The sequence below is a fragment of the Pollicipes pollicipes genome, unplaced genomic scaffold (genome assembly GCF_011947565.3).
Source record: "Pollicipes pollicipes isolate AB1234 unplaced genomic scaffold, Ppol_2.1 Scaffold_6686;HRSCAF=7923_pilon_pilon_pilon, whole genome shotgun sequence".
NCBI classification, from domain to species: Eukaryota; Metazoa; Arthropoda; class Thecostraca; order Pollicipedomorpha; family Pollicipedidae; genus Pollicipes; species Pollicipes pollicipes.
In genome coordinates, this window is record NW_023596921.1 from 1,975,357 (window position 1) to 1,996,125 (window position 20,769).

The following is a 20,769-nucleotide window of genomic DNA, read 5'->3' on the forward strand; positions in this document are numbered from 1 at the left end:
AAGACCGCAGCAATCCTTAACAAACACCTTTATTGTAAAACCTCCAATCATCATTTTCAATCATGTCTACACCAACAGCCGAAGGGCGCAGTCCGTGACGTCAGTTGCCGCGACATCAGTTACACGTGTCTGATTTCACATCACACGTGTCTCATTTCACATCACACGCGTCTGATCACACAGCCAAAGCGCAGGAAACTTCCGAGCGCCGCTCGGCGCTGGCGGCGGCGGCGCCCCGGCCGGTCGGCGGCGACCCCGCCCGACGTCGGGCCGCCGGTCACCAGCGGGCGGGCCGAGGGCCGCAGCGAGCCCAGCGCCGCCCCGAGCGAAGGTCCAGTCCCGTCGCGAGCACGGCAGAGGTCACCCTCGACCCCGAGGTCCGGCCTGCGCCGAGTGAGCGCGGTCGACCCTACGTACGTCCACCCTCGGCGGGCCGCCACCCTCGTCAGGCAGGCGGACGACCATCCGCCGATCCCGCCGTCAAACGGCGCTGTCGCCAGGTCGGACTCGACACCGCCCGGCACGCGCGGCGCAGCGGCCGCTCAGTCCAGGATCATGCCGGACGAGAACTCCTCCATGTAGCGCGTGACCTCGTCCGAGACGCCGTGAGACAGCCAGAGCCGGTTCAGCTTGGCGTACTGCTCCAGCTGCAGCGTCAGCGGGTTGGAACGCCGCAGGCCCTGGTCCACCTCGCCGAACCGGTCCACATACGGCGGCGGGAACAGCGCCTCTGGCAAACGCACGGCGCACAGTCAGACCAGGCAGCGGCGAGCATCTCGCCCCCAGCGAGCGCGTGCCACACGTCTGGTGGCGGGGACGCACGGCCGCCGTCCGATCAGGCCGCGCTACAACGGCGAAGGGCTGGGGGTACAGATGTGGTAGGCAGCCAAATGGGGATCCATCAGTGTGGTCAAAGCTGTGCCATACACCATCTACAGAACGATGGCATCGCTTTGAATAAATCCAGACTGTTCTGTGCAGGCCACCAGGAAGGTCACATGACATTTTTGCATGCTTTTCCTGATCACTTGACCAGGGATATAATTCATATAAGATGACACCATTGATATAAGATATCATCGGTGACATTTGATATCATCACCGATTTCAGATACCATTGGTTTGATAAAATGACACCCGTGACATATGGTGTGTGATATCATATCATCAGTATTCCGTGATATCATCAGTGCTTACTCCGTGATATCATCAATACTTAGTAATATCATCAGTATTCAGTGATATTGTCAAACTCAGCTAGACCAGAAAACACCAGTAGCGTTATCGCAACATAGCTCAGTTGCATAATCACCGTCACAAATGCGACGACACGAGTCAAACTTACTTTCAGTGACGTGCCTAACTCACGTCCAAGCCCTTATTCGAACCTTGGACCCTCTCAGTCCCTGCTCCCGGCGAGCCGACGAGCGGGGAGCGCGAAGGGGGCGCGGACTGGGGCACCGCCCGGGCTGTACCCCGTGTACGGTCCCGATACCGTTCACACCCCCTTCCCCATCCTCGGGCGGCGCTCACTCCTTGCGATGGCGTCGGCGACCGAGTGCACCAGGTAAAGCTTGCAGCGGCGCACGAGCAGCAGCAGACCGACGCCGGCGCCGCAGCTGAGCGCGTGGCCCTCCATGCCCCGCCTCGAGAGCAGCCGGTCGCGCGTGCAGGCCACGTCCGAGCACAGCATGACTCCGCACACCAGACACAGCACCGGGCTGAGCGCCGCGTCCGACTCGCCGCACTCACACCGGAAACTGGACGCCTGGGGACGGCACGGAGGAGCGCGCCCTGTCAGCCGCTGCGATGGTACCGACGTCAGAGGCGTCGTCCGTGCCGAACAACGCAGTCACTGATGCAGTGACATTCGTCGAGTCAACATAGTGTGTCGCGTCTCGGCGAAACACTCAACTAACCAAACACGTCAGTCTCCGGTAACTCATTACATGACAAGGCCTATTCCCCGATTACGCGTGCTGCTCACCTGGATGATGAGGTCCGAGTACTCGTGCTGCTCACCTGGATGATGAGGTCCGAGTACTCGTGCGGCAGGTCGATCAGACGGCTGACCCGGCCCGGTGAGAAGAGGCGCACGGGCGTCTGCGCCAGAGAGGCCGCAGAGTGGCGGCACCACCTGGCCGGCGGACGCACTTCGTCACACCACGGCAGCGGCGTCCGACGCAAATCGCCACCATGCCCCCAGTGTAACAGATCAGCAGCTGGAAATGTCACCAACTTCCACGGGGAGATCCAGATTCGATAACAGTCCGAAACCACAACTGCCGGCCGCTCATATCACTACCGTGGGCGATGGGTCCCCACTGAAGGGTAGTGGAACAACGTGCATCGTGAACACTTGCAAAAGTCCGCTCGAGCATCAGGCCACAACAAAAAATCCTTCAACTGCTGTGACGCCGCTTATTCACGACCTGACTGCCACCCGCCAACGGCGCAGCAGCCAGCTGCTGAAGCTGCCGCGCCGCCGTGCTGACCGCACCCATCCGCAGAACCCTTCATCGCGCTCGGAGAGCGGACGCGACGCCAGCTCAGGCGCCGCCGCGAGCCGTTCGGGTCGCAACGGCGGATACCGAGCCGGGCCGGAGGCCTCGCTGACCGCGGGCTGAAATCGCTCGGTGACCCGGCGCTCTGAGCGCGACGACCGTCGCGCCGGCGCGTCACTCACCGGAACACGAGTTCGTAGAGGGCGCTGTGGCAATCGGTCGCCTGCGGCACGCAGAGCGAGTCCAGCCCCAGATAGCGCAGCAGGTGCGGCAGCTGCGCGGTCAGCGGCAACGCCTGCTGCAGCTCCGCCGGCGCGCGCACGCCCGTCAGCAAGTGGAAGTAGAGGGCGCAGCAGCGCAGGAACGGCGTGCTGCGGACACGGCGCCGACGGAACGTGGCGGGACGTAGCGGGACAAACAGACTGCGGCCACGCGGCCAGGCAAGGGCGGCGCGGCAAACACGGACCCAAGAACAGAAATGACGCCGCACTTGTACAATTCACACACATGTTCAGCAGCGTTCGCGAGCGAAGCCGGCGGACCCCGCATTGGTGCACTGCCTCGCGTTCGAATCAGAGACACGCGCGGCAAGCACACGCCTGGGCTGAAGCTGACGTCTTACAAACAGCGGGAGAGCGGCTTCCCACATGACATTCACGACTTAGTGCTGCCACTCACACGGTGCTAACGCACCGCTGGCACTTGCATGGAGCTGGTGACGTGCTGTTACCACTAACACGGTGCTAACACACCGCTGGCACTTGCATGGAGCTGGTGACGTGCTGTTACCACTAACACGGTGCTAACGTTCCGCTGGCACTTGCATGGAGCTGGTGACATACTGCTACCCCTTACACGGCGCTGACGATGTACTGGCGCAGCAGCGGCGGGCTGACGTCGGCCACGTCGATGCCGGCCGCCGAGCGGACCAGCGTGTAGAGCTCGGCCAGCCACTGCTGTTCGTCCTGGTCGGCCGGCTCGCCGTCCGTCTCCATCGGCTCCTGGCGCGCCAGCTCCGCCACGTCCATCGTCAGCAGCACCTGCACCAGCTGCAGCACCAGCGCCAGCCGCACGCAGTGCAGGTCCTGCAGCAGCGGCACCAGTCGGTCGGGAGTTGCTCCGGCACCAGCCGCAGCGGCAGAGCCGACTGCCGGAGCTCGCGGCGCATACTCCTGACAGCCCCAGTCACTCTGATGGCGAATCGGCCATACAACATGCCTTGGCAATAGCGCGCCGTACGCACGCCCCCGCAGTCGACCGCACCAGGATTACGGCTGTGGTCCACCACACGACGGGCCGGGAGCAGGACCCGGCAGCTGCCGTCCCACACGCGTCGGCCGCTCTGCCACGCGAGCGTCAGCTCCGCCGGCCGCCGCCCTCACCTGTAGCGAGCCGGCCGGCGCCAGCAGCCGCTCGGCGTCGGCGGCGAACAGGGCCGGCAGACCGTGACAGAGCGCCACCACCAGGCCGAACGCGTCCGGCTGGAGGGCACCCGGCCCGCCGACGGCCGGCCGCAGCAGCAGGCGCAGCAGCGCGCGGCAGTTGTCGCTGGCCGCCGCCAGCCCGGCCACCAGCGGCGTCAGCGTGGAGCACAGGCGCACTAGCTGCGCCAGGCAGAGGTGCGCGCGGCTGCCCGGCTCGGCCAGCAGCGGCCGGCCCGACTCGCGCAGCAGCTGCTCGGTGGCGTGTAGCGAGTAGGCGCAGGAGCGAAGCGCCGCCATCGGCAGGCGCCGGTCGACGCGGGACGCCGCGTAGCCGTGCGTCGCCTGTCGGCACAGAGGCCCGCCCTCTGTCGCCCACTGCCAGTGGGCCACTCAGCCGGGGACCAAGGGCCCCCGGCGGAGTAGCCCAAGGAGTTCCATGGCCCAAGGGCGTTCTGGATGAGGTTGGAGAAGGGAGTCGAAACGAAGGAGGCTCTGACAGGTTGTTTAAAGGCGATGTTTCTTCCTCGGATCTCAGGACATTACGGCATCAGCCGTGACAGGTCCGCATGCGTAGCGGCACAAGTCGAACAGGGCGTCGAAATTAACGATCCCCTTCGACATCCCGAACCAGTACACAGTATTGCCCAGCGTTGGTTGAATGGCCAATTCACGAACGCCGGATTCATCCCGCTTGCCACACACGGGAAACAAGTCGCCGGCCTGAGGTGTTGCCGCGAAGCCATGGCATTAGTGCTCTTTGTCAAAATTCAAGAAGTGTATCTTCTCAAAATCAGCGCATTTTCAGAAGGCCCCAGAGAACAGGATGTCGCCCGCGAGGGATGTCGCCACGGAGTTCCTGGACCAAATTTACATTCAGTCCAGGGACCTCCAAGCAAACACTAAAAATCCCAGAGCAACGCGACAACCGCAGTCACAATCCACAATTGTACAATGCTTCAGCCGAACACGAAATGCCACGCCCCGAAGACAGCCAATACGTACCCGATATCTACGCACTTTTACGGCTTTCTACTGAACGTTCAGAGTGGGGACAATCCGAACAATAATATCCACCCAGCCTCGACGTACCGCGAACGTCGACCTGCAGAACTTCTCGGCCATGGCCCGGGCCGACTTGTGCGTCTTGGGCGTCAGGTCACCCAGGCCCGCCACGCTCGCGAACTGACCGCCTGGAGAGCAGGTCCGGTGTCAGTCGCAGCCAGCCGGCAGCGCCCCGCGCTCCCGACGGCGGCGGCCGTCTCCAGCGAAGCGTCACACGCGGCGGGCAGACGGCGGGGCGGTGTGACAGCGCGAGGTGAGCGGTGGTGCGATGAGGCGCTCGCCGCGTGGGTCAGCGAACGGCCAGGCGCCACGCTAGGACTGCGTCGCCGCTCACGGGCGGCCGCAGCCGGGAGCAGCGCATTTAGGGACGATGGTTCTGGCCGCTCGTTTTCGGGCGGTGTTCCTTCCTCGGATACCCAGGGCATCACGGTATCAGCCGTGGTGGGGCACCTGCGTAACGGCGCAAGCCTAACAGGGCGTCTAAATCCACGATTCCCTTAGACCTCCTGAACCAGAAAGCGGCGTCTCCCAGCACTGGTTAAATGGCCACGTCATAAACGCCGGACTCACTACGCTTGCCACTCAAAGAAAACAATCCGCCAGCCTGTGATGTCACCGCGAGGCCGGGGAACCAGTACTGCTGTCCAAGGGCACGAACTGCATCGTCTCAAAATAACAAAATTTTCGGGAGGCACATATGTTTTGCTTACGTACAAATTGGCTTTCCTGAGATACTGTGACTTCCAGGAGGCATGTCTTGCTTTAGGACCGCTCCAATAGCTGAGCGGGTCGCGGTGGACTATCGGAGGACTATCGGTGGACTGTCGGTGGACTGTCGGTGGACTATCGATGGACTATCGGTGGACTGTCGGTGGACTATCGGTGGACTATCGGTGGACTCGGGCCGGCTCGGCGGCGGTACCACCGCAGCTCACCTTCCCGGTGAGACATGTGGTGGGTGACGGCCGACAGCAGGGCGCCGGCCGGCCGCTCCTCGCCCGGCGGCGGCGGCTCGGCGGCGGCCACCGCCTCCTCCTCCTGCCAACCAGGTCAGGTCAGGTCACGTGCCCGCCGCTGCTCGCCAAGTGACGGTTTGACCTTGTGACAGGGCGGGGATTTATGCCAAATGAACATAGGTCGTGACGAAACCAAACGAAATAAGGAATATCTCGCGTGTTGATCGCTGAGATCAATGACGCCGTTTCTATTCGCGTGCAGCAGTGCGGTAATTAAACTATTCAGTCCAACCAAGCGCGGCATCGCGCCGGTTTGGACGACCCCAGGATCCCCACACGGATTGCTCGCGCATGACATGACGACTCAGGATGCACGCACCCTCACGATGTCCCACCTGGTTTGTGTGTAACTACGAAAGCGGACAAGCTGTTATCGAATACCCCATCCACTGTGTACGACTTGCCCGAGGCTGCTCACCACGACCACAACGCATGAGCGGCTTCCCAGCCATACACAAAGACGTGACCATCACAGAAAGGCATCCATTCATAAACCCCCAGCCCGGGGTCGACCGTCACGTTCACCACCCACAGGACACACACGGTACTAGCGCCCAAAACACAGGCGCGCAGTCCTCGCCTGAGCGACACATGTGGCAGCGTGACCGTGCGCCGAGCGGCGTGACCGTGCGCCCGGCGGCGTGATCGTGCGCCCGGCGGCGTCACCGCGGGCCCGGCGGCGTGACCGTGAGCCCAGCGGCGTGACCACGCGCCCGGCGGCGTGACCGTGCGCTCGGCAGCATGACCGTGCGTCCGGCGACGTGACCGCGGGCCCGGCGGCGTGACCGTGCGCCCGGCGGCGTGACCGTGCGCCCAGCGACGTGACCGCGGACCCGGCGGCGTGACCGTGCGCCCGGCGGCGTGACCGTGCGCCCGGCGGCGTGACCGTGCGCCCGGCTGCGTGACCGTGCGCCCGGCGACGTGACCGCGGGCCCGGCGGCGTGACCGTGCGCCCGGCGGCGTGACCGTGCGCCCGGCGGCGCGCGCAGCCGGCGCTGCCGCCTCACCGAGAGAGTGCTGGCGTGCAGCAGACCAGTCAGCCAGACGGAGATGTGGTCCCCGCTGGGGCGCTCGCCGGCCGGCCGGCGGCGCGTGCCATCCGGCACCAGCGGCACCACCGTGTTGCTCAGCCGCTGGCACAGCGGACACAGGAACTCCTGCTTCTGCACGTCGAAGCCGGACAGGTAATGCACCCTGGAGGGCGACGACATCGCGGTCACGGCACAGCGAATACGCCCAGTGGCCATACGGCTGGTGAAGGAACGCACCTCAAAGTCGCGCTACCAACCATGATACCGACGCAACACACCGTGTTGCGTCGATGCGACACACCACAGCCCGCGCGGAGAAACGAAACATATCGCAGGTCTCGGGATTTATGCGCTGGCGGACTCAAACACAGCATCACGAAACCCATTACAGCCGCAAACCGCCCGATGCTGCGCTGTTTGCTCACTCTCGAACACTGACATCTGATAGCAGAAGAAGTCGGACTCTGTATCCTGCGATGTTCCGCAGCCGAGCAGCCTCCCGTCTCAGTGCCGACTACGCCGCTCGGCCCGTTCGAGGCTGGCCGGCCGCGGCGCGCCGCCGCGCCCCTCACCTGGGGTGGATGCGCCGCTCCCTGGCTACGCTGTCGAAGTGCGCCTTCCAGCAGGCGGCATGCATGGCGTGCCCGCAGCTGGAGGTGTGCGGCAGCCGGTGCAGGCTGGCAGGCACGAAGAGCGTGGGCGGCTCGCCGGCCGGCGAACGGTCGCGCGATAGCACAGTCGACAGCTGCACGAAGGCGGCCATCACCATGGCCGGGCGGGTGCTGGACACCTGCTCGGTGGCCTGGCACAGGATGCAGGTGTACTCAGCGGCGGTGGCCGGCCGCGCCGTCTGCCGCGGCCCCAGACACACGGGCCACTCCTCGGCACCGGCACACTCGCTCAGGTCCATGGCGGAGCCGCCGCCAGCCGCCGCCAGCCTGCCGCCCTCGGCCGCCGGCCGCTCCTCTTCCTCGGCCAGCGCCGCCACGTTCTGCGCAATGAACTTCTTCTGCTGCGCCTGCATCTGGCCAAGGATGCGCGCGCGCCGGGCGGCCGCCTGCGCGCGGCGCCGCTGCTGTTCGGCGCCGGCGTCGGCAGGAGCACCGGCATCGGCGGGGGCGCTGGCCGCGCCCACGGCGCCGGCCGCCGCCCGGCCCAGCAGCCGGTCCAGCTTGGCGACCACCCAGGCGAGGAGGTCGGCGTGGGAGCTGACGCGAGGACTGCCCACCTGACCGTCCACAGGCCGCCAGCCGTTAGCGTCCAGCTGGAGACGATCAAGCTAAGGGCTCACGCGATCAGGGGTACCAGGGAACCGTGCGCGCGAAGATTTAGAGAAGGTCAGATTACGTGTGAGTTGTTTCCTACCTACATGGCAAGATGATACAAATCGAGAAGCAGAATACCTTTCATGGCAGAAAAACGAAGACATTGAGGCAAAGGTGGAGCCCCTCATATAAGATCTGTTGTTATAATTTTGATGCGGTTAACGTATACGAATGATAAGCAATGCTTATGTTTCGGAGACATGGATTGCGACATGAAATGTTTGCGACCGTGCCGGGCGATGATGAGCGTTGTTAAGGGTTCCACTGAAATACAATTGGAGCGACACGAGCTGAAGCATGTCAACTGAGCGAGCGTTATGCAGCGTCGACCACTCCATGTAAAGATGTTACTGATCGCTGCGTGTGTGTCAACAGTGTGTACGTGTGCCACGAGCTGTACAATACACCAGAGAAGCTTCAAGAGAGCCGTGTGACCTGACGAGCAGTATAGCACGGAAACATCCTGACAGAGGCGTCAGCCCGCCACGAACGCGACGAGGGCAGCCACGACACTTCCCTCGCTACACGTGCTGTCGCTCGCTCGCCGCCGGGGCCTGTTCTGTAGCCTGTTCACCACTCGGGACCCGCTGTACCGTGACAAATACTTGGGGATATTGTGCCACCCACTGACAGTCACTGGGTTGGGCTGCCATGTCCGCATCGCGAGTATGTTCCGTGCTCTGCGCCCTGTTCCGGCATGTGCCGGCCCTATGATGCAGTGTATTCTTCTTGTTCTCGACGTTCGTGTAAGTGACGCCTACATGCTCGCCCGCCAGTTGACTCACATCCAGTCCGAAGGGACCCAGAAAGCCAGCGCCGTCCATCTAACGGGCTCTGACTACGTGGCTACGAACCACGCGTCCCGTTCCTCCAAAGCCGCGCGTCCTCGGAAGGCGAGGTACATCGCCCGCTCACCATCTGACGAAGGGCGCGGTCGAGGCCGACCTGGTGGGCGGGCTCCGAGAAGCTGAAGGCGGCCGACTGGCCCACCTGACGCTCCTCCTCGTTCAGCGCCATGCCGATCAGGAAGAGCGTGCGCTGGAAGATGGCCTCGGAGAAGGCGGCCGGCTCGGCATCCGTCAGCCTGCGAAGGCCGCGCGGCGGGGGAGGCGAACGTCACGAGAGCGGACGTCGCGCGCCGGTCTCGCCGGTCCGGACCGTCACGCCCGATGGCCGCCGGCACATGCAGAGTACACCGCACCATCCGCATCCGCCACGGAGTCGCGCCCGTGGAGAACGGCGAGCCGCGGGTTCAAGTCAGCATTTGAATATTGGAGCGTGACTGGTGGTGGCGCGAGGGACTGGGTAACACGATCGGGTGCACGCTCCAGCATTGTTATTCCTTGCTCTGCACCAATTCCATGACATCCGCAAAGAGCATTTTCGTGAATGTTCACACTCGCCACATCTAGAGCTCTGAGTTCCAGAGTCGGTCCTGCAAGCATGGTTCGCTTGCCTACATTACAACCGAGACGGCCCGGCAATGAACACGAACACGTGCCGTTACACTCCCACGCCGCGCGGCGGCGTCCGACCTGACGCCGGCCGCAACCCACCTCTTCAGCACGGCCAGCATGGTGTGCAGCGTGGTGTGGCAGACGAGCACGCCCCTGACCGCGCGCAGCGACGGCTGGAAAGGCGGCATCGACGGCGGCGGCAGACACGACGGGTCGCCCGTCTCCTGGCGCCTCTTGCGCTGCAGCCGCTCCGACTGCGAGCGGTCGTGGCGCGAAAAGTGGTGCCACATGCAGTTGTAGCGTGAGTAGTACTCTGCAACGAGACGCCGCACTCGTAAGACGCCCGCCGCCGGTCTGCCGACCCGGCAGCGGCAGCGGTGGCGGGCGAATGCGCGGCCCCGGCCGGCGGCTGGGATGGAGCGGCACCCCCAGCGTGTCCGCCCGGCCGTCCGTCCAAGCCGAGCAGTCCAAGGCAGCGCACCACACCGTCGGGAGACGTTACAACAGACGGCCCCGGCGGGCAGGCCAGAGCGGCACCCCCAGCGTGTCCGCCCGGCCGTCCGTCCAAGCCGAGCAGCCCGAGGCAGCGCACCACACCGTCGGGAGACGTTACAACAGACGGCCCCGGCGGCCAGGCCAGAGCGCCACCCCCAGCGTGTTCGCTCGCCGTTCGTCCGAGCCGTGCAGACCCCCTAGGCCACACTGCACTGTCTGTCGGGAGACGTAACAACATGGACACGCCCGGTTGTTGAACCGTACAGCGCCGCGAAAAAGCCGTGCTCAGCCACGTGAGGACGGCGCACCTGGCTTCAGCTGGTAGGTGCGTAGGCCGCGGTGGTCCTCCTGCACGGCGAAGTCGGCCACCTGGTGCACGGCCGTCTCCAGCAGGCTGACGTCCGCCTCCGGCAGCCGCTTGGCCACCTGCGAGTGCGCCATCGGCTTGACGCACAGGAACTGGATCACCTGAAACGGAGCGGCCCGGCGGGCACGGTGACGAACGCGTGCCGGCTGGACGGCCGACAACAGATGACGACATGCGGGGCTCGATGGGGCACGCACAGTGTATGAGGAACGAAGCCACTTGTGCGGGTGCAGGTGGTGGGCCTTCCACCGCACCGATGCCGAATGGGCGTGGGCACAGATTGGACTTATCATGTTGCGGTCGATGGGTCCCGCAGCATGAAACTCGTGAGACTGGTGCGACTCAAACAAGACGAAAACTGTGCGCGTCATGTCGACGTCAATACACTGACGGGAGGACAGCGACGGTGCAAAACCACACATCTACCCGAGCTAAGTGACGTTCCAAGAGTTAAACTGGCAGGGGATCAGTGTCATCCCACGCGACGGCACCTGTCCCCGGCCCGACAGGCCGACGGCGCACCTCGTTCTGCACACACTGCTCCTTGGTGACCTCGCCGACGCCCGGGTGGAACCGTTCGCCGAACACGTGGATCAGCAGCAGCAGGAAGTCGGCCATGTTGTTCTCCATGTGCTCGCGCATGTCCCGGTCGGCGCCGTCCTCCAGCTGCCGGCGGACGGTGGCGTCCGTCAGGCCCGGCCCGCGGCGCCCGGCACAGCCAGGCACGCAACCGACCCCACACGCGCGCCATAGACTGGCCACAGAATCGGCCGCAGACACTTGGTTTTAAGGAAGCGCCAACCGGCACGACACATGAATCAGTCCAGCGTCATCCGCGCGGCGGTGACCTGACCTAGACGCGCTATCACAACGGCTCACCGTACCCCGACACTAGTGAAGACCCTGACCGGGGAGGGGTCCGCCCCTAACCACCCCATCTCCCGCGCCGACCCTCGCTCTCCGCCTCGGCGCCTAGTCCCTGACCGGGGAGGGGTCCGCCCCTGACCACCCCATCTGCCGCGCCGACCCTCGCTTTCCGCCTCGGCGCCTAGTCCCTGACCGGGGAGGGGTCCGCCCCTGACCACCCCATCTCCCGCGCCGACCCTCGCTCTCCGCCTCGGCGCCCAGCCCCTGACCGGGGAGGGGTCCGCCCCTGACGACCCCATCTGCCGCGCCGGCCCTCGCTCTCCGCCTCGGCGCCTAGCCCCTGACCGGGGAGGGGTCCGCCCCTGACCACCCCATCTCCCGCGCCGACCCTCGCTCTCCGCCTCGGCGCCTCGCCCCTGACCGGGGAGAGGTCCGCCCCTGACCACCCCATCTGCCGCGCCGGGCCTCGCTCTCCAACTCGGCGCCTCGCGTTCGGTGGCTAGCAGCGCCTGCAGCCGGGCGTCCGCCTCACCCTGGCCCCCTCGGCGCCGGCCGTCAGGTACAGGTTGGCGCCGTGCCGGAACATGAGCGTCGTCACGAACTCGTCGCTGTCCAGCAGCGAGGCGCAGATCTGCGCCATCTGGGGGCCCGCGCGTCGCAGACGGTCAGGGCCGGCACCGGCCGGCGGCACCGCGGCCCGACAGCAGGCGGCCGCCGTCTGATGGCGCCCGCGGTATCACAACTGGTCTAATGTCCGGCCAACAGCTCGCGCGGAAACCAAGGCGCCCAACGGACATAAGGCACTGGGTGCCGTCCATTCGAACGGACGTGGACCGTACCGGGCAGCTATGGGCGGACAGACTGTGTCGTCATGCAACGACACCGCGCCGTCACAGTTCTAACGAACGACTGAGACGTGCTAGTACTGATACGCACTGATACGTACTAGTACCACGGATGGAATAATTGTTCGGACCATCGTCAGTGTGTGGCGTACTAGTATGTGCGCACGTTGCGACCAATCAAAATAGAAATGGATTGATCAGTCCTGTTGAAGACTCTACACCACCTGACGACGGCTGGAGAATGACCTGGCCGAGACGTCGTATAGATACAAGCATGCCAGGTGAGGACAGACCGAACAACTACTCCATCCGTGTCCATAGTGACACCGTCCAGTCCTTGCCCCGCGTCACCCCGGCGCTGGACGGAGCCCGCGTGACGGCGAGGGTGAAGCCGACAAGCCCCGGCGCGCCCACAGACGTACCTGCAGGTCGCGGTCCCGCATGTCGACCACCTGCATGGAGAGCGAGTACCAGCTGCACATGACCTCGAGCGAGCGGCCGTTCCGCTTCCACTGGCCGGCGCGCACCTGCCGGAGGGCGACCGCTCACTGGACTGGCGTCCGCCCGCCGGCCTCAAGCTCCGCCCCACCGCCGGGCACCGGGGCGTGGCTGGGGTACAGCCGGGTCCATCACAGCGGGCAGACATCCCGGGAAAGCCGGCATGGGAACGACTCCCCGGCGCCCACGGAACGCCGCCCGATCGCCGCACACGGACGACAGACGCAATCAGCGCGCAACAGCGGGCAGTCAAGCTGAGACAGGTAGCTGAGCGTTTGGTGCGCTGTCAGCGCGTGGCTCGGTCGGCGGCGGCGGCGGCGCCCCTGTCCCGGCCGCGGTCCCGCCGGCCGCCGCCGGCCCGGTCCTCACCTGGGCATCCATCACGAGTGCGCGCAGTGGCCGCTCGAGCAGCTGCAGCGGCGAGACGCGCTCCGGCAGCGAGGCGAACTCGGCGCTGCCGTAGCTGAGGCCGTGGGCGGCTGTGGCGGACGGCAGCGCCCGGTCAGACGGCTGGGAGGCGGTCATGGGGTAGGGCGGTGCCAGGGGAGCCTGACCCCCGCGGCCCAGCCCGCCACGGCGGGGCAGGCGGCCGGGTGACAGTCATGGGGTAGGCCGGTGTCCAAAATCACCCCGTGCCGCACCCGGTACCTGCAGCACAGTCTCCCGAGAGCCGACCATCACCCCCGCCGATACAACAGCCCCGTGCCGCGCCCGGCACCTGTCGCACCGTCTCCCGAGAGCCGACCACCACCCCTGTCAAGACACCAGCCCTGTGCCGCGCCCGGTACCTGCAGCACCGTCTCCCGGCAGCCGACCACCACCCCTGTCGAGACACCAGCCCCGTGCCGCGCCCGGTACCTGCAGCACCGTCTCCCGGCAGCCGACCACCACCCCTGTCGAGACACCAGCCCCGTGCCGCACCCAGTACCTGCAGCACTGTCTCCCGGGAGCCGACCACCACCCCTGTCGAGACACCAGCCCCGTGCAGCGCCCGGTACCTACAGCACCGTCTCCCGGGAGCCGACCACCACCCCTGCCGAGACACCAGCCCCGTGCAGCGCCCGGTACCTACAGCACCGTCTCCCGGGAGCCGACCACCACCCCTGTCGAGACACCAGCCCCGTGCAGCGCCCGGTACCTGCAGCACCGTCTCCCGAGAGCCGACCACCACCCCTGTCAAGACGCCAGCCCGTGCCGCGCCCGGTACCTGCAGCACCGTCTCCCGGCAGCCGACCACCACCCCTGTCGAGACACCAGCCCCGTGCCGCGCCCGGAACCTGTAGCACCGTCTCCCGAGAGTCTGTGTCACTGACCCAAGTGCAGGTGGAGGCCGGCGAACAGCCGGGAAAGTGGCAGCTCCAGCGACACCGGGATGGTGGTGACCGTGTACTGGCTGACGCTGAGCGAGCGGCCGAACAGCGCGGCCCGGTCACGACGGAAGTACTTGTCCGGCGGCAGCCGCGCGTGCAGCTTGCGCAGGACGGCGCTGCAATCAGGTCAGATCATCTCAGGTTGGGTCGAGTTAGGTCAGGACAGGACAGGACAGGACAGGACAGGACAGGACAGGACAGGTCAGGTCAGGACAGGACAGGACAGGACAGGACAGGACAGGACAGGACAGGACAGGACAGGACAGGACAGGACAGGACAGGACAGGACAGGACAGGACAGGACAGGACAGGACAGGACAGAACAGGACAGGACAGGACAGGTCAGGTCAGGAAAGGTCCGCGTGGCTGACTAGAATGGGGTACAGTAGGCTCGTGTCGGTGATTTAGCAGCCTCGCGGATCACCCGGGCATGGCGCCTGCCGCTCATCAGCATCGGTGGTACACGTCTTTGACGCCGCGCAAGCCAGCACGGATCAGCACAGTTGGCGCGGCTCAGTACAAATTGGCAAAAAAAAAAACGCCACCCAGCGCAGGTGAAAAACAGGAAAAGGTCAACATCAACAAATGACAAAAGCGAGGTTCACGGAAGCGCTGAAAGTATTACACAAAAACTGAACAGCGATCAGCTACTGGTAAGGGCACCGATTGTGTAGTGGTTAAGCTGTGCGTTTGGGAAATCAGAGGTCTACCCGGGTTTGATCTCCAGCAGCACCCACTACCACTGTCAGGGTGAGAGGCGGGCGACACCACATAGCCTCAGCAACTGAGGGAGTCGTAAAGTCACACTAATTGTCTTTGCTGGTACAGCGCAAAACGCGTCGCCAGATACAAGAATGTTTAGTAAATAAGGTACATGGACTCAGCTAGACATGATATGTGATCCCACGTGACATGGCCCCTGAGTGGACGCTCCAGGTGTCCAAAATATCCAAATGTTATTCATAAACTAGCGTCGCCAGAACGAACTAGCTGTTTTCAGCGATCTAGCAGCGGCGGGCAGGAGCCCCCCACCGTCCGGGTCCGGCTGAGCCGTCCCTGACCAGCTGTCTTGCCTGACCGGCCGGTCGGCGGACACTCACCTGTAGGCGTACACGAGCAGCTGCCGGTCGGCGGCGCACCACTCCAGCAGCTGGGTCACCAGCGGCGCCAGGCTGACCGCCACCGTCAGCTGCAGCTCGTACGGCGTGTCGTACAGCACGTGCGCCGTCTGCGCGCGCACCACCGGCTCCATGCCCTGCCGACCGAGACGCGGGGGGCGGAATGAGCGTCAGGCGGCGGGCAGACGACGGGACGGGCACCACACGCGGGCGGACGTCAATCTCCATAGCCTCGCACTTTGCACCAAGTGTTCTTAGGCGTGACCATAACTGACAGGTCACGGTGGTGATAATGCAAAGGAATCTCCTCCCCCAATTTGTGACGATTTTGAAACATTGCGCAGCTGCACGAGGGAGCCAGCTTAGCCAACAAAGATTTACGTGACCCCCCCCCCCCCCCTCACACACACTCATTAAACACCCCAACAGCTCGAACAGGCTTCCAATCCTTGTCACAGAGGGGTAGTCACAGTGACCAAGGCCAAGCATCCAGTGTCACACAGGGGAGCTTAGTAGCCCAGCCAGCGGCCTCCCTACGTCATCCCCGGACGTCGGACACCACCCGTGTGTGCCCTGAGGTGCGGCGCCCAGCCGCGCGTGCCCGCCTCGCGCGGGTACCTCGCAGAAGAAGAGCAGCTCTAGCAAGGCGTCCAGGCCGCGCCGCACGCCGGCGCGCACCGCCTCGCTCCGCTCGTCGGGCACCACGCTCAGCAGGTAGCGCGCGTCCATCAGGCATGAGAGCTGGCGGTCGAACCGGCGCCGCGCGTCCACGTCCGAGGACACGTCACGGAGGACCAGCTGACCTCCTGAGGGACAGGGCAGGGGTTCAACACTGGACCTCCTGTGGGGACGGGCAGGTGTCGACACTGGACCTCCTGGGGAGCAGGAGAGGGGTCGACACTGGACCTCCTACGGGGGGGGGGGGGGGCAGGGGAGGTGTCAACACTGGACATCCTGGGGAGCAGGAGAGGGGTCAACATTGGACCTCATATAAGGGGGGGGGGGGGCAGGGGAGGCGTCAACACTGGACCTCCTACGGGGGGCAGGGGATATGCCAACACTGGAACTCCTGCCGGGGGGGGGGGGGCAGGAGAGGGGTCCGCAATGAACCTGCTGCGGGGCAGGGAAGGCGTCAACAATGGAGTTCCTGTGGGGATAGGCGTCAACACTGGATTTCCTGCAAAGGCGGAGGACTTATTTCGATGGTGCGATAACCAGATCACACGAAGTGGACGCAGCTTTCTAGCTGTAGTAGACAAATGACTCGACTGCAAAGGTATTTTTCTTGAACTCGAGAAGTGCGTGAGCTTTCAAGAGTTTACGTCTTCAAAGCTAGACTTGAGAGTCGGTGATAATGTAATTCGAAATTTTTAAAAACTCACGCGGACGAAACTCAAATTGACTCTGCTTTGTGTTTATTTCAAAGCACGCTTGCGCATGCAGATGGCGTTTGTCATGACAACGCGTGTGACGGAGGCGAGACGAGGCGAGGCGAGGCGAGGCGAGGCCAGGCGATGCGAAGCACGGCAGCCGACCGTACCGTGTGTATACGTGGAGCACTCGTCCACCATGGTGCCGAGGACGACGGCCAAGGCGTTGTGGTGGGCCAGCAGGTGGTGCGCTATGGAGGGCACCGTGTAGATCTGCACCGAGAGGTCCAGCACCGTGCCCTGCTCCTGTACCCGGCACGGCAGCGAGTCCAGCGTCTGCTCCTGGTAGCGGCTGGTGAACACCTGCCACAGGGAGCACCAAGTTAGAGGAGGCACGTCGCCACAAACGCCACCGGCAAAAACGCACACGCACGCCGCGCAGAACAGCTGCTGCCGGCATGTCGCTTTCCTCAAAAGGCTAACACACTCACAAGGAGTCGAGGTTTTTGCTCATAAGCGACGGTCGATAACAACAGCAGCCACACATACAGCATTAGGCTCAGGTCGGACTCGACTCCAGAACGCGTGCGCCTTCGACCCACCGCACGACCGAACAGCGGCCGCTGCCAGCGATCGCCGTCACCGGTCGGGCCGTGACCGCGCCGCACGGCCGCCGGCCCGGGACCAGTGCACCAGCGCGCCGCCAAGGGTGCCGCGCGCCCACCGAGCGGCCGTCGCCGGCCAGCCTCGGAGCGGAGCCCAGCGAGCCATCACGCGAGCACACAAAGATGCCGAGTCCGCGGCCAAGCTTCTACACCTGGCGAACAGCCTGGCGCAGCGGAAGGTGTCCTCGATATATTTGGCAAAGCTCGTCCGCCACAGCTGGTCCTCACATGGCTCACTGACCTCAGCAAAGAACTTCTTGGACTCGATGTCCATAAGCATGCCCTGTATGAGCAGGAGGTGGGTCTCGTGGCGCATCTGCTTCCATTGTCGCGAATCGCACGCCATGAGCCGCTCCAGGAGGCACGGCAAGGAGCCGGAGCCTCCTACCGTCTGTCGGCCAGGCGGCCGGCGGTCAGCGCTCCAGCCAGCCCGCGGCCAGTCAGTAGTCAGCCAGCGGCCCACGGGCGGCCAGCAGCCAGCCAGCGGCCAGCAGGCAGCTAGCGGCCAGCAGGCAGCCCGCGACCAGCCAGCGGCCAGCAGTCAGCCAGCGGCCAGCAGTCAGCCAGCGGCCAGCAGGCAGCCAGCGACCAGCAGTCAACCAGCGACCAGCAGCCGCCCTAGGCCAGCATCCAGCAGCCAGCCAGCGGTCAGACACGGCGAGACGGCACGACGCACTAAACACACCAGGCAAACCAACAGGCACCAATGGTTCTGATTTCGAGGCAAGAGGTCATGGGGTGGGATCGAAGTGACAGCGTGTTACCACGCAGATGAGCGACGCTTTGGCACAATACAGTTCGCTGTCATCCACGTATTCTTCCACTGAACAATGTCGTGTCGGTGACATCCCTCTGCAATCCGCCCTCCGCCCTCTCGACTCCGCGCTGGATCCCCTTGACCCCGTCTCGACACCTCCACCTGCCCCACCCCTGTGCTGACCTCCGCCATGACGGCGCTGAAGATGGGTCGCAGCGCCGGCCGGTCCTCCAGCAGCTGGCGCAGGTGCCGCACCAGCCGCAGCACGAACCGCTGGTGCGCCACCACGTGCGCGTGCACCACGTGGATCTCCGTGCGGCGCAGCGAGCGGTGCTGGTCCAGCTTCAGCCGCTTCCGCATCTCGTCGGCGCCCTGCGGCGGCGGCAGGCGCCGTCGGTCACGGGACCGCCAACACAGCAGGGTTGGCAGTGTGCGGGCCCAGTCGGCCTCTCAGGCACGCCTGCCTCCCGCACGCGCCGTGCCGCCGGCTGGCTCCAGAGGTAGTGGAGCGGGGGCCGTCGGCCTCTGGACGCCCCGGCCGCCATCGCCCTCCCGCTCCGACGCGCCGACTCACGTTAAAGTCGCTGTAGTGCAGAATGGCCACGCCCTCCCTGCGGACGGCGGCGGCGGCGGCGCGCGCCTCCTCCGGCGAGCAGCGCGTGCAGGACGTGATCGTCTCGGCCACCTGCCGGTCAGTGGAGCCGTCGGCACCGCGTCACGGAGGACAGAGGACGCCCGGGTGTGGCCGGGCGTCGTCGTCAGGGCACGCTGAGGTCTGCACACCGTGGCTTAGCGCCGCCGCGCAGTCCTGCAGAGGCGTCACGGAGACCCCCCACGTCCGGCCGGCCCCATGGGCCCCAAACGCACCGGGCAGCTGTTAGCACACCTGTGCCACCATATTGTGACAGTCAGCGCTGACCACGACGCACCTGTGGCGAGAGCAAAAACGCCACCACCCCAGGGCGCCAACTGAACCCGCCAGCACAGTACTGATCCGTCCTGCCTTCCTTACGCGCCCAGTCCGGGGCTCGCTGGTTTGCGGAATGGTGCCGTATGCTCAGGCACGGGTTCAGTCCGCCCGGCAGGCCCGTGGACGCTCAGACAAAAGACACGCAAACCGCTCCACAAACTTCAGCCGCCACAAACACGCATTACAACAGGCCTGCCGCTGTTTTCGGTGGGGCCCTGACCTTGTCGTAGACGGAGACGCCAAAGTTGTAGAGGGTAGCGGCGTAGCGCACGTTCCTGGTCGGGTAATGCTCCCGTCCCAGGTCCAGGTCTAGCGGCACCATCTTCATCAACGAGGCGTCGGGGGTGAACACGCAGAGCGCATACTGCACCGCTGTGAAGGTGGCCCGGAGCTTCAGCGAACGCGGCGTGCTAGCGGACACCCTCTCGCAGAGGTGGCCCGGGAGCGTAAGTGAACGTGGCGAGCTGGTGGACCCTCTCGCGCGGAGGTGGCCCGGGGCGTCAGCGAACGCGCCACGCTGGTGAACACCCTCACGCGGGCTGCAGGTGCGCCGGCTGGAGGGCAGGCGTCAGTCATGGAAATGAGGCGCAGTTGTCGGGGATAAATGTCACCAGCCATCGCAGAAAAGTGGCAATCGGATATAACGTCCTGCCCGCAGATAACTTCCATGACTGACGCCGGCTGGAGGGCAGGCGTCAGTCATGGAAATCAGGCGCAGTTGTCGGGGATAAATGTCACCAGCCATCGCGGAAAAGTGGCAATCGGATATAACGTCCTGCCCGCAGAGACTGCAGTGACGGACGGAAAATATGACATATGAAGCAGGCCGGTGTTGATGCCGTCTGATGAGCTACAGTTGGCCCGGGAGTGCATCGGGCACCGGCAAGACACGATGGGTGACAGGAAAGGAAGAAGGGAGGCGGTGGGGGGGGGGGGGGGATCTCACCGGCGCTGAAAACCAGCGCCGCCTTGCCGGCCAGCTCCGGCCGGGCGGCGGCGGCTGGCTGCGGCCCGGCCGCCGGATGGTGAGCCGCGCAGCACGGGTCCCGCTTCCAGGCCTCCGAGTCGCCGCAGTCGCAGTAGCCGCCCATGCCCAGCGACACACACATCTGGTACCTGCGGCAGCGGCAGCGGCCGGCTACAGAGGCGCCGCGGTGGCCAGCCGCAGGGGCAGGCGACACACGCACCAGGGCGGCCGGGCGCGGACACATCACCACAGGCGGATGCACAGGCTCCACTGCGGTAACTTCTGTGACAACGCGACGCACGGGCACGGATACACATAGCCATGCATAACGTGGCTTACGCCGTTCTTCTGCACGTCACAAAACTCACGGCGTACGTCTTCAAATAAACGGCAGTCAAGCTGTTGCCGCAGGCTAGAGCTTATCGCAGGCTGCAAAGAATCTACGTCACGTGACCTCGCGCGGTTCTTTTTCCGTCCTGCACTAGCCGAACGCGCGGCATAAACGCATTAACCAAGATAGATTGGGTATTGGAAAACCACGTAGGCACAAGGTCCAATTTATTGTGGCCAAATCCACTAAAAAACAAAGCATTTCCCAACGCTTTGGCCTGCAACAAAAACATATTTTCCAATTTTACTCCATCGTCGATAAAATTGCGAG

General features: G+C 64.6%; 3 protein-coding genes across 3 annotated transcripts; all 3 read right to left on the reverse strand.

The window, feature by feature from the left end:
• Positions 1-19: 19 nt before the first annotated feature.
• Positions 20-3,544, reverse strand: LOC119107870 (E3 ubiquitin-protein ligase UBR2-like). The gene is made up of 5 exons (XM_037231438.1): positions 3,360-3,544; positions 2,687-2,875; positions 2,023-2,137; positions 1,534-1,768; positions 20-730 (listed from the first exon to the last, which is right to left on the reverse strand). The coding sequence occupies exons 1-5, from the start codon at positions 3,530-3,532 to the stop codon at positions 543-545; spliced, it is 900 nt and encodes a 299-aa protein (XP_037087333.1). The 5' UTR covers positions 3,533-3,544; the 3' UTR covers positions 20-542.
• A 228-nt stretch (positions 3,545-3,772) lies between these two features.
• On the reverse strand, positions 3,773-5,973 carry LOC119107274 (uncharacterized). Its single transcript, XM_037230695.1, has 4 exons — positions 5,926-5,973; positions 5,018-5,118; positions 4,076-4,270; positions 3,773-3,778 (listed from the first exon to the last, which is right to left on the reverse strand). Exons 1-4 carry the CDS (start codon positions 5,939-5,941, stop codon positions 3,773-3,775), a joined length of 318 nt encoding a protein of 105 aa, XP_037086590.1. The 5' UTR covers positions 5,942-5,973.
• A 580-nt stretch (positions 5,974-6,553) lies between these two features.
• LOC119107275 (E3 ubiquitin-protein ligase UBR2) lies at positions 6,554-20,751 on the reverse strand. The gene is made up of 21 exons (XM_037230697.1): positions 20,747-20,751; positions 20,088-20,257; positions 19,362-19,513; positions 18,746-18,856; positions 18,355-18,543; positions 17,656-17,805; positions 16,920-17,112; positions 15,998-16,185; positions 15,362-15,516; positions 14,205-14,377; positions 13,261-13,370; positions 12,816-12,920; positions 12,081-12,188; positions 11,204-11,347; positions 10,623-10,782; positions 9,919-10,132; positions 9,278-9,446; positions 8,128-8,265; positions 7,610-8,094; positions 7,014-7,200; positions 6,554-6,586 (listed from the first exon to the last, which is right to left on the reverse strand). The coding sequence occupies exons 1-21, from the start codon at positions 20,749-20,751 to the stop codon at positions 6,554-6,556; spliced, it is 3,339 nt and encodes a 1,112-aa protein (XP_037086592.1).
• Positions 20,752-20,769: the final 18 nt, after the last annotated feature.

Excerpts from the sequence above, each read along its gene's own strand:
- LOC119107274 (XM_037230695.1), bottom strand. Across the intron at positions 4,271-5,017 it reads TCTGCAGGTCGACGTTCGCG|GCGACGCACGGCTACGCGGC; the intron begins GTACGTCGAGGC and ends CTGTGCCGACAG.
- LOC119107870 (XM_037231438.1), bottom strand. The coding sequence starts at position 3,532 with ATGGACGTGGCGGAGCTGGCGCGCCAGGAGCCGATGGAGACGGACGGC. Across the intron at positions 1,769-2,022 it reads ACTCGGACCTCATCATCCAG|GCGTCCAGTTTCCGGTGTGA; the intron begins GTGAGCAGCACG and ends TGCCGTCCCCAG. Across the intron at positions 731-1,533 it reads CGCCGACGCCATCGCAAGGA|AGGCGCTGTTCCCGCCGCCG; the intron begins GTGAGCGCCGCC and ends TGCGTTTGCCAG.
- LOC119107275 (XM_037230697.1), bottom strand. Across the intron at positions 16,186-16,919 it reads GTGCTCCACGTATACACACG|GAGGTCAGCTGGTCCTCCGT; the intron begins GTACGGTCGGCT and ends CCTGTCCCTCAG. Across the intron at positions 12,921-13,260 it reads CACTCGTGATGGATGCCCAG|GTGCGCGCCGGCCAGTGGAA; the intron begins GTGAGGACCGGG and ends GCCCTCCGGCAG.